Source organism: Silurus aristotelis (assembly GCF_946808225.1).
Source record: "Silurus aristotelis genome assembly, chromosome: 4".
NCBI classification, from domain to species: domain Eukaryota; kingdom Metazoa; phylum Chordata; class Actinopteri; order Siluriformes; family Siluridae; genus Silurus; species Silurus aristotelis.
The window spans coordinates 11906527-11925975 of record NC_139577.1 but is presented as its reverse complement, the minus strand read 5'-3'; the positions used below and the strand labels follow the sequence as shown (position 1 = coordinate 11925975).

The 19449-nt window shown below is 37.9% G+C and overlaps 1 protein-coding gene across 2 annotated transcripts; it reads left to right on the top strand.

Moving 5' to 3' along the window:
* The first annotated feature begins 7046 nt into the window (after positions 1-7046).
* LOC310725054 (voltage-gated potassium channel regulatory subunit KCNG3-like) lies at positions 7047-14292 on the top strand. Of its 2 annotated transcripts, none has more exons than XM_083539657.1 (2): positions 7047-8243; positions 10732-14292. In XM_083539657.1, the coding sequence occupies exons 1-2, from the start codon at positions 7585-7587 to the stop codon at positions 11375-11377; spliced, it is 1305 nt and encodes a 434-aa protein (XP_083395783.1). In that variant the 5' UTR covers positions 7047-7584; the 3' UTR covers positions 11378-14292. The 2 variants fall into 2 exon arrangements, with proteins under 2 accessions (XP_083395783.1, XP_083395784.1); XM_083539658.1 differs by having other exon boundaries at positions 7285-8213; positions 10732-12801.
* Positions 14293-19449: the final 5157 nt, after the last annotated feature.

Genomic DNA, 19449 nt, shown 5'->3' with positions numbered 1-19449 from the left:
TCTACTCTAAGAATAAGATTATGTTTAAACTTTAAACTGTTTTGAAGGGTCAGATGGTCCAAAAAGTAGAATCCACTGTCTTTAAATTATTTCTAAAGATGAGCACAGTTCATAGATCAAAAGTATAATAGCATGCAGCTGGTTTGCCGGATGCTCTGGTACTGAATTCATCAGAAGCCATTGTTAAAGTTTCTAAAACTTGTTGTATTGCAGTCTAAGAATGATTTCCATATTTCTGTACTCATCCCTATATATATATATATATATATATATATATATATATATATATATATATATATATATATATATATATATATATATATATATATATGTGTATGTGTGTGTGTGTGTGTGTGTGTGTGTGTGTGTGTATATATGTAAGGATATAATGAATTGCTTAAGTAAATTGTTTATTAATTATAGACATTTAAAATGGACTGAATTAGTTTCACTGATGATATGAAAATTTCTAGCATAAAGCCAGTCAGCATTAAGCCCCAACTTTCCCCAGAAACATACAGAATGAGAGAAAAAAAATGAACAAAATGGAAGTCCATTATTCAAACGTACTTTCCAAGGCTTGCAAATGCAAATTTCAGAATGCAACAATTTCTCGCTTATGTCTATGAATGCATTGCAGTCAGCTCTCACAGTCACCTTTTAAAATGGCTTTTCTGAAACAGCATGCACTATTGGTCACATTGGACAACTATTATGTCACACTCCTCACAGAATGAAACTATTTTGGGAATATATAGGAGAACAATATAGCTGTGTATTTTACTGTCCAAGGTCAGAAAACATCCACAAATCTTAGCTCTCTTGTGAAGATCTCTCTGAATTAGACTCATCAACGTGGCTGAATATGAAGGCAAACCAGTGAAGGAAATTCTGAACAAAGGCTCATACCTATTATCAATCGATAAAGCAATTTCTGAAATTACTCATCTGCCTGAAGCCTGAAGAGAATAATGGCTGGTGTTCACTTTGTCCTTTTTACTACATTCATCATATCAGACTGCACTCTCTCTCTATAACAATGGGTCATTTTATCCCTTTATGTGTGTTTAATCTAGCTTGAAATATCAGCCCTCATAATATACACTGTGTAATTTTTTTCTGACTGTGAACCCAGTAGTTTACTAAAACCTGACCTCAGGTTTGACTGGTTTGCATTTCCAGATGGTATGGAATTGCATTAGATTTAAAATGCTTGAACATTATAAACAGTTTATTTGACAATTTATATTATTTGACAATAATTTCCAAACACCTCAAATAACTGAAGGCAAAAACTTCAAAAACCACACAAATTAGAAGTCCAAACATAAGACATGTTCTAACAAAGGCTACTTTTATGATGTTAAAATCAATGCATTACAAATATTATTTTTAAATTTATTTTATATATATATTTTTTCAGATGCTTTTATAAAAACAGGATTAATAATTACGCAGAATACAATCTAAGCATAGGCATGTTAGTCAAGCTGACAGTGATAAGAGTTCACTAAAAAACATTATGTATACTTTTTATTTTTCAAAAGAACAAAGTACGGGTAAATAGGAAGTGCTATTATTTGAGCACAAGGCAATAAGATATATATATATATATATATATATATATATATATATATATATATATATATATATATATATATATATATATATATATATATATTATTAGTCAAGATGTTGGTGATAATAATGATTAATTACATGCATTGTCATTTGCAGGAAACAATATGAAAATGTAATTTTTGCATGCTTTATTTGTTCCTGACAGCTCAGTTCAGATCTGTAAATAGAAATGAAATTTAGCTGATAAAAACTTTTGATTGAATGTCCAAAACAACATTGACTAAAGGCTGTGAAATGTACAAAATTAGGGCTGTCAAAATGCGTTAATAACGTTAACGCAAATTATACTTAAAGGTGATAATTTTATTTGTGTGCGATTAATAAACATTTATTTGACCATTTTTATTTAAAATATAAATAGAGGCGAAATTAAAACCTTAAATGCAACACAAATTTATTCACGGCGTCCTTTTCATACTCCACTGAAAAATACTTTTTTAATCACTAAATATTTATTGATAACATTTACTGATGTGCCAAGTCTAAAATCAAGCACCAATCAGTCATGATGTGCACATTAAAACAATTAAAACTATCCATGTGAAAACTTGGTAAAACTTCCGTTTGGTGTCCTGATGATTTATGCAATATAAAACACTATAATTACTTTATAATATTTACAAGAATATTTTGTCTTCATGCTCTATGTGGAATATGGTTTTACTAATTATAAACATTTGAATCCATACTTGTCCATGCCCATGTTGATTAGAGTATTAGAAATTTTGAAAAGTATTACTTTAAGGTACATTTAGAACAGTCTTCCAGGCGCTAGTAAACGATGTTCTTAATGCTTAATCACTACGTGTTCATATACCTGGATGACATCCTCGTGTTTTCGGACTCGGTTGACGAACATGTCCAGCATGTGCATTCGGTATTCGGTCGGCTCACTGGGCAGCCACCATTACCGTCCGCACACTCAATCTGAGAATCAAGAAAAAGGTCCAGTGGGCCACTGTCGGCCAACCTGTCCCAGAGGGCTGCCGGCCACAAGGGCTTTTTAAAGGGCTCTACACATTTCCGGTCTGAAGTCCTCCAGTGGTGTCACAGTTCCCCTTTTTTTGTCACCCAGGTGCTTCTCGTCCCTTGGCCGTGCTCCTGAAGCATTTTTGGTGGCCATCCATTCGCAGGGATGTTTGCGAATTCGTTGCTGCCTGACCCATGTGTAACCAACACAAAAACCCCAAGGGGCGCCCCGAAGGTCTCCTTCATCCACTTCCCGTACCACGACGCCCTTGGTCGCACATTGCGGTGGATTTCGTGAGCGGTTTTCCCCTTTCCGCCCGGTCATATGGCGATCCTCACCATAGTCGATAGGTTCTCTAAGATGGGTCACTTCATTCCCCTACCCAAACTCCCAGAGTTACGAGTGTTGGGCCAATCGCAGATGCTGACCTGCCCCTAAATATCGGATTGGCCAGAAGGTCTAGCTTTCTACTCATGACCTGCCCCTCAAGGCCATGTGCAAGAAGCTTGCCCCCTCATTTCATGGATCCATTCTCCATTTTCAAGGTCATAAACCCTGCAGCAGTATGTCTCAAGCTTCCCAGAGTCTTACGCATCCATCCGACCTTACCATGTCTCCCACCTCAGACCTTTACAAGTATGTTCTCTTGTTCTCTGGTATGCACATACAGTACATAGCAAGATTAAGATACATAGCAAGATTCCTCCTTTATTAGTATTGTAGTGCTTTGGGGTTTTCATGTAAGCTTTCATAAATTTAATTTAATTAAATCACAAACTCAATGCCACCTGTAATGTCAAAGAGAAAGAAAGAAAGAGAAAGTGTGTGTCAGTGTGGGTATTTGATGAATGGTAACCAATTTCACACAGCAAGTACCAAGTATTGACTTTTGGTGAAAAAGACACTGACATTTGCATCTAATTAACACACTATTTGTCTCTATCCATAAAGCACCCCTTAACCTCTTACTTTTTAATCTTTCTGTAATAGTGACTGCCTGTGGAACTGCAGGTGAGACTGCCTTTTCCGTTCCTGTGCCTGGACACTCCCACTCCCTGTTAATAACCTCCTGCAAAATGCTCTTAATTGTCCTCATTTAGGCTGCACACCTAAAACTGCAAAAATAATGAGAACTGTAAACTTGTTAGAGACTTTTTAATGAGCAGTTTTCGTATTTATCCTTGCTGACTTGGCAACAAGCTATGTTCAAGCAAACTTTTTGGTCAAACTTTTACAAAAAAAAAGCTTAAAAAAAGGAAAAGGAAAGAATAATGAAGAATTCGTTTTGAAAAGCAATTTATTCATTTTATACCTGAGTTTGTCTAAATTAATTATATATTAAACCCATGTTTAACCCAAACCCATTTTTCCTTCTAATGTACCATATCAACAATGATTCTAGAGTCTGACACACCTGGCCTAGGTGAACTGCAACCCTGTACATTTGCAAACCTTGCTCTACTGAGGACTAATCTTCTAACTGTTAAGCTTATCAAATGTGCTTTGGCACCCGGTCCACATTAACCACCCAGTTGTTCAGGCTTTTGTTTCTTAACAAATTCTACATTTGATTAAAAATGCAGTGAGCTACTAGCTCCTACTAGCACCTGATTAATGATAATGCCAAACTAAAAGCCTCAGCAGCCTTCATAAAAGAAGATGAGGAGAAGGTCAGACCTTTGATCTCACTTCAAACTTCGATTGTCAAGTCATTAATTTACAGGTCAATGATACAAATTAGCATGGGACTGAAAACAGCTCGCCTTTTTAGTCAAGTCTAACTGCTGGGCTGTGAGAGAATGACACTGGACATACAGAACCATGATTAGCACTTGGCTTTATCATGCAATTGGTGTTCTGGCACGAGCTTTTATTGAGATTTGGCTCATTAATAGGAGACAGCAGTAAGACATGGTGCACTAGGCACTGTGAAAAGATAATTAAAGGCACGGGGAGCCTTCATGGATTTCCATTATGTGTCTAATTAGTGCTAATGGCACCAGGCTTGCTGACCACGTACACAGCCTTTTCAGCAACTGATTTTCCCTGTGTCAAGCACAACTACAGATACATATTTCCTTGGCAGAGGACTTTGTCATAGAGCGGTTTTCTTTCATGTCTGTTCACTGATCAAGTAAAAGGACATTGTTTGTAATAGGTCTAGATATTTAAGTGGATTGTGTTCATAGATTTAAAAAAACATAAAAAAACTTCTTGCCTGAACATTACATTTTACACTGATTAGGCATAAAAGTATGACATTATAACAGTATGATCGGTTAAGTGAATAACACTGGCAGCCAAGGCTCATTGAAGAACCTGGGGAGCGAAGGCTGGACTGTGTGGTCCGATCCAGTTAATGCTGTTAATGCTCGATTAGCTATGACTATTTTGGCAGCAAAAGAGTGGACCAACACAATATTAGGCAGGTGGTGGCCGCATTTGCGATTTCGATTTTGTCATAGCTGTGCATAGCTCACATTAGACTCAGTCAGGGACTGTATTTGTTTTTTTATTTTGTTATTGCACTTTCATTCGTAAAGGTGTTTCTTCAATTAAAAACAACTAGTTTGAGATTTATATTAACTTGTCATTTTTTAACTACACCAAAATCTTCCACCCCGGCTGTTATTAAAAAAAGGACTCAGTAAATTATGAATGAGCTACTTTTTACTTTTCCTTAAGTCAAATTTAATTGAAATAACAGTACTAGAATATTGCTTTGCTGATCGCTGTATAAAAGTGGATCAAGTAAGTAAGAGAATTAGAATGGACCATGTTTCTGTAGAGTACATATACTGGTTCATAAAATCCTTACATCCGCAAAAACACGTTGCTTTATGTGTCAGTTGTGACTGTTTGTAAAGAGTGATGAGTTTAACTCCCAGAATCAAGGGAGCACCAAGCTGCCATGTTGAATCCTTGAACAAAGTAACCCACTGAGCTCTCAATCACTAGTGCACAAAACAAAAACATTTCATATAAAATTTTTTGCATGCAGCCATTTTGACTTTGCAGATTGCTAAGAATTTTGACTTTGCAGATTCCTAAGATGTTGCTAATATTTTGTTTATATTAAAAGTTTAACAGTGACAGGAATTTGGAAACCCAAAGCATTTGATTTTTTTTTTCATATTCAAGTGCTTTGATAGCAGCTGAGTGAGTTCGACTCCACTGAATTCTATTTGAAATAGTTATACAGAAGCAGCATTCCTGTTAGTCAAAGCAATTCAGCATTCATAATTAACTTTTTATTTCAACAGTTTAATCAAGGGATTAACAAACATGACATTTCTTTATTTGCCTGTGGATAATAAATGCCCCACGCATGAGCTGAAGTTTGCTTATTAGATATTTCAAATATCGTTCAGGGAATATTACCATAACAACATTACCAAACAACATTTATAGCAAACAAATACAACACAATAAGTGTATGTGTTGTACCAGTGCAGTTAATGTGTTAATGTGTGTTCATGCAATAATTATAATACTGTGCATGTTTTTTGTTTAGCAGCAGTTATTTGCACAAAAAGGTTCATTGAGTGTGTTTATTTGAGCATGTATGAGTGTTTGTTAGCCCAGTACACAGTAGTTAAGTGAAATTTTTTAAGCGTTTCCCCTTCTTTAAGGATGTTTTATAACTGCAAACAGCATTAAAATAAAATGTAAATAAATCAGCTCATCAGTTAATTATACATTCGGGGAATTCTGTGCATTTATTACATTCCTTCACTTTTATTTGCGCCATTTATTGATTTTTTTTTTACTAATTTCCCAATTAAGATCACAAACGTAACTACATAGAGGGCAGGGATTTAAGAGACTTATACTTGGCATAAAAATAATGGCATTTGTTAATTAAAAAAAAAGTTACATTTACCAGAATATTTAATCTTTCGAGTCTGAGAAAATCTATTGTCTTTACATGTCACTGAGATGAAGATGGAGGCTTATTGAACTTCCAGTGGAGTAGAATACAACGGCAAGCTAATAAGGATGTAAACGCTACGATATCCTGTTTAGAAACCCCAAAATAGCTGAAGTAGGATTTATGTCAATACTGACCCTGAGCACCTCAGACATAATTGTAAACCAATTACCCCAGTCAATTTTCAGCCTAGGACATGTTCATTGAATTACACTGGATATCACTATCTTTAACAAGTCGCTATCTATCTATCTATATATATATATATATATATATATATATATATATATATATATATATATATATATATATATAAAGAAGGTTTACAGTCGTGGCTGTTAATTTGGTAAGAGCTCTACATTGCTAAACAAAAGCACTTTCATCTATAGTTGGGTCAAAGTGTAGGTGTGAAGACTGGGCAAAAAAAGCTATTACATCTGAAGCAATGAAGGAACACAGAGAGCCCTCTAGCCGTGTTGCTGTTTACGCCTCCAAATCTGCTCCAGATCCCTAAAACGTTTTGTTTTTAACCGGTTTGGCTTTGTACAGGTGTGCATATGCGTTATCAATGTATAGTGAGATTGACGCAGTGTAACACAAGCTAATGTAGTCAACCAATTTGTAGTTTATCGCCAATCTTGAGGATACCAAGAACGCGCGCTCGCGTGAATGTGTGAATGCACGCACGTCTTTAAATATCTGCGTACACGTTTGAGTGAGTGTGTGTGTGCGCGCGCCTGATATCACTCCTCCTTTTCTCGCTTTGACAGCGGCACGGTGACACCTCGGTGAGAGGCTGTGCGCGCGTAACGGTGCGCGCCTCCGCACTTTCCTCCGCGTCGGCGATCGCGTCTTCAAGTATTCTATCCGAGCCCGATATCCACGGAGACTGCATCGGGGTCTTCAGAGTTTTAGTGCTCCACTTGAAGACGGCCAAACCATGTGCTCTGAGACTAACGCGCAGCTACGGAGTTTCTCCATCTGCCAGCAGCTCGCCAAGATTGGCACTTTTCTCTCGCGTGCTCGCTGAACGCTCCCGAGGATGAAGTTTGGCCAAAGCGTTTGCATCTTAAACGTGGGCGGCACGCGGTACGCTTTTCCCATGGATGTACTGAAGGACTTCCCTCTGAGGAGAGTGAGCCGCCTGCACAGCTGCGCGTCTGAGCGAGAGGTGCTCGAAGTGTGCGACGACTACGATCGGGAGCGCAACGAGTTCTTCTTCGATCGCCACGCTGAAGCTTTCGGCTTCCTCATGCTCTACGTGAAGCACGGCAAACTGCGCCTGGTGCCACGCATGTGCGAGCTCTCCTTCTACAACGAGATGATCTACTGGGGCTTGGAAAGCTCACACCTGGAAATGTGCTGCCAGCGTCGCCTGGACGATCGCATGTCCGACACATGCACACACTTCAGCGAGGAGGAGCGCCGCGTCGAGGACAGAGATGAAAAAAAGGAGCAAGAGCAGCAGAGGCGGCGAGGCGCGGGCCGCGTAAAAGACGCCAAGTGGCTCGAGAGCATGCGCAGGACCTTCGAGGAACCCGCGTCCTCCGTGGCCGCGCAGATTCTCGCTTCCGTCTCCGTCCTTTTTGTCATTGTGTCAATGGTGCTCCTGTGCGCGAGCACTCTGCCCGACTGGAAAACGGCCGAAAGTAACACGGTGGAGGAGCACAGGTACACAGAGTCTATAGACCATCCGGCCGGGTACTTATTCCTTTTCTTATTCCTAGTTCCTTTCATGCACGATGCACTGCTGAGAAATTGTCAAAGCACGTTTGAAGTGGTCCTCTTATTGCTGATCATGTGCATGATTTATGACAAAGACAGTTCTTCATGTGTCCAAGCCAAATTTGTGTTTTGTCTAGTGGTTTGTTACAGTTCATAAATGTTCGTCTTTTGTCTTCGATCATGAAACATAAAATAATCGACATATCCAAATCCTCAAGGACGAATGAACTTTAGAATTTTATATACGCTTGTTATTAAAATTTGATCATATTGCTTTTGCATTGTCAGAGCAAACATTATAAACCATGCGTTGTTTCATAATTGGCATGTCACTGCACTTGAAAACAGGACTAATTTTCAAGTGTAGTGAAACTAAATAAACACAACGTTTGTATGGCAAATATAATGGTCAGAATGTTTACTGAGCAAAGACATTCATTCAATCATAATTGCCCCTGTCCAATATGCTGGTGCGTGTTGCATTAAACATAGGCCATGAAAACGTAATACTTAGTATTTAATTAACTTTTGCACTCTGCATCTGGAATTACATAATCATTATACACTCTTGGGGAAAGGGGAGCCTGAATTCCTGAAAAATTCATAGTACAAATTTTCGTCTTTGTGCCTATAGTTACAGGATTATGGAGGAATAGTGTACATTCAGACATTGGAATATATAATTGCCTCTCAAGGGCCACTGTTATGACTTTTACACTGTTTGTACATTATATAACTTTAACTCAGTAATGCGTGATTCTGACAGTGTAGATGTGAATTAAATATTGGAAAAGATTTTGTAAAAAAAAAAAAAAAAAAAGTACAGTTATTTATCTAACAATTCAAAAACAATTCATTTGTGAAGTTGGCTTATCTTGTTGTACTGTTAAATGTGTAGTAAAACTTAAGCGATTTTTAACATATTAAAATTTATATTAATGGTGAAATTAATTGCTTAGTACAATTACCTTCACATTTTCTAGAGTTGTTTTTTTCCTGTCCTTTTAACCTTTCCATGTGTCTGTCCTATATCTATATTGCCACGTGGACTGTTCTGAAGGTGCTGGTACCTGCCGAGCGTCCAGGCTTTTCTATGTCTGTGTGTGTGAGTGTGTGTGTGTGTGTGTGTGTGTGTGTGTGTGTGTGTGTGTGTGTGTGTGTGTGTGTGTGTGTGTGTGTGTTTGAGTAAGTGAATGAGTGAGTGTGTGTGTAAGAGAGAGAGAGAGAGAGAGAGAGAGAGAGAGAGAGAGAGAGAGAGAATGTGTGAGAAAGGTCTGTTTAGGTGAGATGTCAGGTTTGTCATTCAAGCTAGCAAACAATGTCATCCATACATGATACAGAATGTTAATGTGGATCTGTTCCCTTTGTAAAAATATGCTTTTATTCCAGTTCATTGCTTGCACAGTAAGAAGTCTTTATATATGGACATGCTGTCATTTTGACACCATTAGTTTCACACCACTTGTCATAAAGATTTCCCTGCTTAAATATGCTACCCTTTGCAATTTAGCTTTAAAAAAGAAAATCTACATAAGAAATACCATTTGTGTAGAGGATTTATTTTCCTACAGGATCTTTCAAGTGGATGTGAAACATCTCTAAGAAGATGTTCATTTCAAGTATCATCATAACATCACTAGAAATATGCTTCAGCCGTATATTAAATCTCATTTTATCATGTGTCTGTTAACTCCTTTTCAGATTGCCCAGCATTGTCCTGATTATAAAAACAAAACACATCTCATTGAGAAACAGTGATGCCAAAAGTGGCAAAAAAAAATGTGTTCTAATTGCCTGGGCTCTGAACTGGAAATGTGTTTTTTATTCTTTTTTTTTTTTTTTGTAATGCTTAACACTTTAAGACCTAGCAGTACTTTAACATGCCTTAATGTATTTACAAAATAGAAATCAGTGTCATTTTATACTTGACATATTTGATCAATATGGCCCTGAAATGCTTTGTATTGCAAATAAAATTTCCTTTCCTAAATCAGTGTTATCCATTTAGATATAAAGCACATACACTAAACCTCTTGTAATAAAATGGCATGATTAAGTAAAAAAATGTTCCTAGGTCTTTGAGCATGTTTAACACTTGCATGACTAACATTGTGGCACATTCTACACAAGGTAATATCAACTCAATTTCACAGCCTAGTGAACTTGTTTGTTTATCTTGTGTATAATGTCTATGCTAATTAAAGATTAGTAAATGGTTATTTAGTGTGCAGGTAGGCAAACAGATAATCATGATTATACTCTAATCCACAGTCATTTATCTACTGTACCAAAGAGGCATCTGATTCTTAATTGGATGGCTATAATTGGAATTTACTTACATAGACCCTGCTTAGTGCTTCATTTAGATCAGTCACTTGATATTGTAAATGCATGCTGATTCAATGACTTCCTCTCTATTAATGTCTCTCTTAATTTTCTCTCACATAATTGTGCATCTGCTTAGGATCATCGAGGCGGTGTGCATTGGGTGGTTCACAGCAGAGTGCATCGTGCGTTTCCTTGTGTCACGTGACAAGTGTGAGTTTGTACGCCGTCCTTTGAATATCATTGACCTGCTGGCCATAACCCCTTACTACATCTCCGTGACCATGACAGTTCTGACTGGAGAGAACTCGCAGCTGCAGCGGGCCGGCGTGACACTGCGCGTGCTGCGTATGATGCGCATCTTCTGGGTGATCAAGCTTGCTCGCCACTTCCTGGGCCTGCAGACACTGGGCCTAACACTGCGCCGTTGTTACCGTGAGATGGTCATGCTACTGGTGTTTATCTGCGTGGCCATGGCCATCTTTGGGGCCCTGGCCCAGCTGCTTGAGCATGGGCTTGACCTGAAGTCCAGCAATGAGGAGTATGCCAGCATCCCTGCCGCCTGCTGGTGGGTTATTATCTCCATGACGACTGTCGGCTATGGAGACATGTACCCCATCACCGTGCCAGGGCGTGTGCTAGGAGGCCTTTGTGTGGTTAGTGGAATAGTGCTGCTGGCACTGCCCATTACTTTCATCTATCACAGCTTCGTGCAGTGTTACAATGAACTTAAGTTCCGTTCCGCTCGCTGCACCAGGAGCCTCTCGGCTGAGTTCCTCAACTGACTGTGTGTCTGGCAGACTCTGACACGGACCTGTTTCTCATCATTATTTGAATAATAGATTTATTTGGTCCTCTGAGCTGAGTGAATGATCCAACTCAGTCATACATCTTGTCTCAGGTAGAGCATAGGAGCTTGGTCTTAAATGACTTTACATGTGCTTAACCTATCTGGTACTTAACTTAGTCCACTGAGGAGCTCAGTGTCTACAGGGATTAGTTCCAGCCCTGCTCCACACAAACTGATTTCACCAGAAACAAAGACTGGAACCCATTCAGTCAAGTTGAGTGTTGTGGTACATAGTTGGAACAAATACTGTGGATTCTGTGTCCCTTCGTGGTGCAGGTTGAGTGTCCATGGTTTACCCAGCAAGTCCACTTTTGACAAACATTTTTGCAGGTCAGGATTCGCTCAGCTGTGCTGTTTTTACCATAGCGACAGTTAGGAGCTTTCACAGTGGTAGGCAAGGATACCATGGAAACATTGGCTTTCAGGCCAGATATCCCAGTTAGGGGCAAACTACTGAAACTGCTGGTGGGCAGCTTTGACTTGTCTACCAGAGGCCTCAAGCATACTCGACATGGCTTAAAAAACTTGATCTTCACAGCCAGACAGACATGCATTTCATCCACTGTCAATGGTATACAGCCACTGAAAGATTTTATCTTCTGAATGTCAAGTAGACATCCAGTTTTGGCAAACATACAGGGCAAAAAACCCCAACAATTAATCCAATTTCACTAAATTAATTTTTATTATAACAGTATTTCTAGAACACAACAACCCAGCTTCTCTGAAACAAAATTTTAGGTGGTTATATAAGCATTGCAGGGTGAAATGTTCAAACATTAAAATGATTGTGTAAAACCAATGATGTGTGACATAAAATCTGCAGGGATATTGGAAATCCAAAAGAGTGAGAGCGAGAGAGGAATAAAAAAAAGAGGAGCAGAGAGGAATGATGCTTAGCTGTGTAGGCAACTGTGCAGCATTGGTATATATGTAAAGTGGAATACAGTGAGCTACTGAATGAGAGCACTATTATATGAATTGATTGGCCATGTACATATAAAGTTCTTCTTATTCACCACTGGCATGCCTCCTATGTAGTTCAATATGGCTTAACGTTTGAGGAGTGAAGAGCTTTGCATATTGTGCTAGACTCTGGCAAAAACTTGTTTTCATACAACACTCTCTAGAGTGTTTACAGATAGTTCTAAAACCCAGTTACTCCGAGACACAATCCTCTTGTCATAAATGAATTGGATTTAAGGAGAAACTTTGTTAAAGGTAAATCTAAATACAATTAATGATAAAAAAATAATAAATTTTACATGGAAAAAACACAAATTAATGGGGGGCTAAGCATCCTGGCCCCCTTTGTCTTTTTATTTGGCTTATTCTATTAGATCTGCATTTTAATTTTAGGTGCAATTTCAAAACCTGATATAAAAAAGCAACTCTTAAAAAAAATAAGTAAAGACCATAAATGTACCTCATATCCAGCCATTTTCCCTTTAACTGGGTGATACTCCTCCCTGCTAATGCTGTTATTGTCACTAATGAGCATCTTCATTCATTTGCTGTCATCTCTGCTCTTTTCTCTTGAGAAACTGATGTCTTGATTGGAAGACGATCCATTCTGAGGGCGGTAAAAGGAATGAAGATGTGTTTGATGTGCCTAATGTGCTATATCTTCCTTTCTGATAATTAAGCTCCATGTCATGTGGGAAGCCTGCTTTCACTATTCTTTTAGTTTTTGCCTGACCCCGCTTTTTGCTGCCCCTCTCTCTCTCTCTCTCTCTCTCTCTCTCTCTCTCTCTCTCTCTCTCTCTCTCTCTCTCTCTCTCTCTCTCTCTCTCTCTCTCTGAGAACCATTTCTGTACAAATGCTGATATGACAAACTAAAGAATAGAGTGTTTATAGGCAATTTTCTGACTCCAAGGTCATGATAGATTTTTTCATATAGTATACACATTTCTCGTTTACTTTATGTTTTTTCAACCAAAATCTGATGAAAAGCTCAGGATTTCAGTGAAAATGTACGTGGCCATTAATTTGAGTGCCAATGGTTGTTTATACTAATGCCATGAGATTTTATAGGGATGATTCTTTACCTAATCGCTAATACTGCCTGAGTCCTTACAGGATGCTTCAAACATTTAGTGCTATTTTAACAATATTTGTACCTAATGCCTATTTAGTGTTTCCCTTTAAATGGTTTTTATGGAAATTCATAGCTTCATAGAATCTCGGACCACTTAATTAGTGTGGATAGTGGGTTACGGTATTTTATGTACAAAATATAAAATGAGTATACATTTTTGTACTGTTAATTTTAATGCTGATATGAAATCCATAGTCAACAGACAAACGTCTACGTGTACCTATGGTATTGTGTTCTGATACTGCCACTGTGATGAATCAACTACCTAACAACTGTATAAATTTGTCATCTGTAATTTTACTTATAAAATTATATTATATCAACTGTAGAGAAATTCCAAATATATTCCCTGGAAGTCATGTGTACAGATTTTTGTCATTTGAAGATGAAGCCACATTGTGCAACATTGTCTATTAATATTGATTAAAATAAAACAACAGACTGTTTTTTAAAAGAAATTTTAAACAATTGCTTATCTTATGCTTTGGCTAAAGTTTCTTGTAGGGGAATTAAATTTTAAGGTAATTTGGGGTTTCGATATTTAGCTATAGCCTAATAGGTAGGTAGGCTCCTTTTGTAACAGTCTAGATAAGCATACTGTTTAAAATTCCAGTAATCTTTTTTTTATTATTGTTTTTAGCGTTCTTAAAATAGAGACTCTATTTTGTATAAAGTAGCATAAAATATGTGTCTGTAAAGGCGAAAACAACTCTACGATAAAATATGAATAAATTTTATCCTTGATGGCTAAATGTGATGGCCTCTGTTTTTATTTTATGGATGCTTTATTTTTGCTAATTTTCTCGCTTCGAGAATTCATTAAGATGCAGGATGCTTTAAAGAGTTAAAGAGTTAAGAGAGCCAAAGTGGTGGGCTACTGAAGCAAGTCAATTTGTTCTTAGAAATGTGAGCCTTTGGAAAATGCATTAGAACTGACTTCTGGCAAATAAGCAGGAATGGCAAGTTTTAACCAAAAGAGTGTGTTCTGTCTAAAACATATTTTGCCACCCCAGCTTTTTAAAACTGTACATTTTTAACAAAATAATTTGGAAATATTTGTATTCATGTTAAAATCTTGTCTAGGTTTTCTGCCTGAAATGATGATGTTGACTAAGTAGTCAAGTTGACAGATCTGTCTGAAAATCTTTAAAACAACAATAATTTCACATGTGAAAAATAAATGTGAGTCAATGATCCAGATAAATACTGTCAAAATATTTGCAATACCCTTGTGCTAATTCATCACCATGACAGAAATGCACTTACACACTCCATACAGATGGCCCTTTTTAAAATCTATAAAGGGCATAATAAAACCAGCACATGATAATTTGAGCAACAGAACAGAAATCAATGGTGAGGCTGAATTGCCTGTCACTATGAATAAAGGCTGACATTAACAGTGACATACTTTTCTCATATGTATAATTTATATATTTATTATGTGACATTTTATGTTTTTCAGTGGAAATAAAATATAAACAAAGTTAATGCACTTTTCTCCCTTTTCACAGGAAGGATGAGATTTATATAAAGAGGAAACAATTAAATTTTGTGAATGGTTTTCCCATCAAAGTTTTAAAATACAGTTGAAAACCATGGAAGGAAACATTGTGTGGAAACCTAATTATAATATCTATATTATGGTTAAATACTAATCCCTACAGACCTATTTAAATGTCTGGTAAAAGTTAAAGTATTGACTACACTTTTTTACTCAAGATAAAGTAAAGAAGTTTGGGCTCTGACATGTACTTTAATAAAAAGTAGCAATTATTACTACCTTTTTTAGTGTAACACTGGTAACTGGACCTCACATCATATTAATATATTAATAATAATTTAAAAAAATTCCAAATGTTGTTCCCTAATGAATGTATCCAGGCTAAACATCCACCATATAGAACACAAGCAGTGAAAAGATGATGATCAGGTGACTAGGAATGTCTCTGTTCTCAGTCATGTTTACATCGCTGACCCCTTCTGTCTTCCACCTTAGCCCAATAACTCTTGTTTCCATCTGCCTTACTTGTTGTTAGCTTTGTAAACTACATCTACATATGTGGTGTGTGAAAACCAGGAAATGATCCATGTGGTAGATTTTAAAAGCCACGCAATGACAAGAAATAGGTTGATGGGGTGAAAACGGCACCCAGAAGAAAATATATTGACTTTGTCACCAAATGGATTAAAACTAAAGTAACGAGCCTGGTTTGAAAATGTAAGAAGTAGAAGATATAGATAAATGTGTGAAAGAAAAAGGTTAAAAATAAATAGTGATACCAAAGAAATCTACTTAAGTACAGTAACAAAGTATTTGTACTTCTTTATGTCCCATCTTTGGTGTGGAGAAAAAAATTATTCAAATACAATTTTTCAAATCAAATTTTTATTCATCACATACACATACATACAGGGTACGACATGCAGTGAAATGCTTTATACGACGGTCCGGCATGAGGGGAATAGGATGGGGAAAAAGAAAAGAAGCAGATAAATAAAGAATAAAAACTATATAAAATAAAATATATAAGATATAAAGGATATATAAAGATATGTATGTGAACAAAGAAAAATGTATATACAAAATATTCTTATGGCAGTAGACAGTAAAACAGTAAACAATGTGTAACAAAGTGTAAACAATAGACAATTTTTAGTGGTGGGTTGTCCATAAAGTGTCTGTGTGCAGTATGATGTGGTGTAAGGGTCTGTAAGTGTCCGTGTGCCGTATGGTGTGTTGTAAAGTGTCCAGACAGTGTCCGTGTTCGGTATGGTGTGGTATAAAATAAATAAATATAAAGTGCACTTTGCTGTGCAAGTCCAGAGTTTAAAGTGTCATGGTGCGAAAGGTGAGGTATGTACAGAGAAGTAGTGTGATGATGGAGTACGGTGGCCGAGAAGTGCAAAACACATTAACAAATCCAAAAACAAATTAACAAATCCAAAAACATATTAACAAATCCAAAAACAAATCAACAAATCCGAAAACAAATTAACAAATTCAAAAACAAAACAACAAATCCAAAAACACACTAACAAATCCGAAAACAAATTAATAAATTAGAAAACACTAACAAATCCAAAAACAAAATAACAAATCCAAAAACAAATGAACAAATTCAAAAACAAATTAACAAATCCGAAAACAAATTAACAAATTCAAAAACACATTAACAAATCTAAAAAACACAACGACAAGCCAGACAAACCGTAAAAAGTAGGTATAGTTTGCGAATGGAAACTTACAGATCATTGGACAAGACACCTGTCAGTCAAGATATACAGGTGAGTGACAGGTGTCCCGTCCAATGATCTGTTTTTGGATTTGTTAGTGTTTCTAATTTGTTAATTTGTTTTCGGATTTGTTAGTGTGTTTTTGGATTTGTTGTTTTGTTTTTGAATTTGTTAATTTGTTTTCGGATTTGTTGATTTGTTTTTGGATTTGTTAATATGTTTTTCGATTTGATAATATGTTTTTCGATTTGTTAATTTGTTTTTGGGTTTGTTAATTTGTTTTTGGATTTGGTAATTTGTTTTTGGATTTGTTGTTTTGTTTTTGGATGTGTTGTTTTGTTTTTGGATTTGTTAATTTGTTTTTGGATTTGTTAATTTGTTTTCTGATTTGTTAATGTGTTTTGCACTTCTAGGCCATCGTAATGGCGAGAGTGGGCCAATTTTTAGATCCTGGGTGTTTCCTAGTTTAAACACCGAATGGCCGGCGGGAAGCTTCTCCTCATTCTCTCTGTGTTCGCTTTCAGGGAGTGGAAGCGTTTCCCTGAACGCAACAAAGAAAAGAGTCCATTGTTGGGATGGCTGAGGTCCTTCACAATCTTCCTGGCTCTGGTCCTGCACCGCGTGCTGTAGATGTCCTGCAGGTCAGGGAATGGAATAGAGGACTTGGATATTAAAATTTCACCCAATATCACAGTTAGCACAATTATATAACCAGATATTGGTGAATAATGACATTTACTTTTAATATAAAAATTAAATATCATCTTCTTCTTCTTTCGGCTGCTTCCATTAGGGGTCGCCACAGTGGATCATCCGTCTCCATACCACCCTGTCCTCTACATCTGCCTCTTTTACACCAACTACCTGCATGTCTTCCCTCACCACATCCATGAACCTCTTCCTTGGCCTTCCTCTTTTCCTCCTACCTGGTGGCTCCATCTTCAGCATTTTTCTACCAATATAATTCATGTCCCTTCTCTGCACATGTCCAAACCATCTCAATCTCGCGTCCCTCACCTTGTCACCAAAACATCCTACATGTGCTGTCCCTCTAATAAACTCATTTCTAATCTTGTCCATCCTCGTCACTCCCAACGAAAACCTTAACATCTTCAGCTCTGCTACCTCCAGCTCCACCTCCTGTCTTTTACTCAATGCCACTGTCTCTAATCCATACAACATTGCAGGTCTCACCACAGTCCTATAAACTTTCCCTTTCATTCTTGCAGATACCCTACTATCACAAATCACTCCTGTCACTCTTCTCCACCCACTCCACCCTGCCTGCACTCTTTTCTTTACTTCTCTAACACACTCTCTATTACTTTGCACTGTTGACCCCCAGGTACCTGAACTCCTCCACCTTCTCCACCTCTTCTCCCTGCAACCCCATCACTCCACTGCCCTCCCTCTCATTCACACACATGTACTCTGTCTTAATCCTACTGACTTTTATTCCCCTTCTCTCCAGCGCATATCTCCACCTCTCCAGGTTGTTCTCAACCTGCTCTCTACTCTCACCACAAATCACAATATCATCTGCAAACATCATAGTCCAGGGAGACTCCTGTCTGACCTCGTCCGTCAACCTGTCCATCACCACTGCAAACAGGAAAGGGCTCAGGGCCGATCCTTGATGCAGTCCAACCTTCACCCTGAACCAGTCTGTCGTACCTACTGCACACTTCACTGCCATCACACTGTCCTCATACATGTCCTGCACCACCCTCACATACTTCTCTGACACACCTGACTTCCTCATACAATACCACAACTCCTCTCTCGACACCCTGTCGTACGCTTTCTCTAAATCCACAAATACACAATGCAATTCCTTCTGTCCTTCTCTATACTTCTCCATCAACATCCTCAAAGCAAATAAGGCATCTGTGGTGCTCTTCCTCGGCATGAAACCATACTGTTGCTCACAGATGGTCACCTCTTCTCTCAGCCTGGCTTCCACTACTCTTTCCCATAACTTCATGGTGTGACTGATCAACTTAATTCCCCTGTAGTTACTGCAGGTCTGCACATCTCCCTTATGCTTAAAGATCGGTACCAGCACACTCCTTCTCCATTCCTCAGGCATCCTCTCCCCTTCCAGAATCCTGTTAAACAATCCGGTTAAAAACTCCACTGCAATCTCTCCTAAACATCTCCACGCTTCTACCGGTATGTCATCTGGTCCAACCGACTTTCCATTCTTCATCCTCTTAATCGCTGCTCTCACTTCCTCCTTACTAATCCTATCTACATCCTGCTTCACCAACTCCACCAACCTTCTCTCTCTCTGATTTTACTCATTCATCAGCTGCTCGAAATACTCCCTCCATCTTCTCAACACACTCTCCTCACTAGTCAACACATTTCCCTCTCCATCCTTTATTGCTCTAACTTGCAGTACATCCTTCCCAGCCCGGTCCCTCTGCCTGGCCAATCGGTATAAATCCTTTTCTCCTTCCTTAGTGTCCAACCTCTTATACAGCTCCTCATATGCCTTTTCCTTGGCTTTCGCCACATCCCTTTTTACCTGCTGCCGCATCTCCTTGTACTCCTGCCTACTTTTCTCATCACTCTGTCGATCCCACTTCTGTTTTGCCAACCTCTTTCCCCTAATGCTCTCCTGTACTTCCTCATTCCACCAACACGTCTCCTCGTCTTGCTTTCTATTT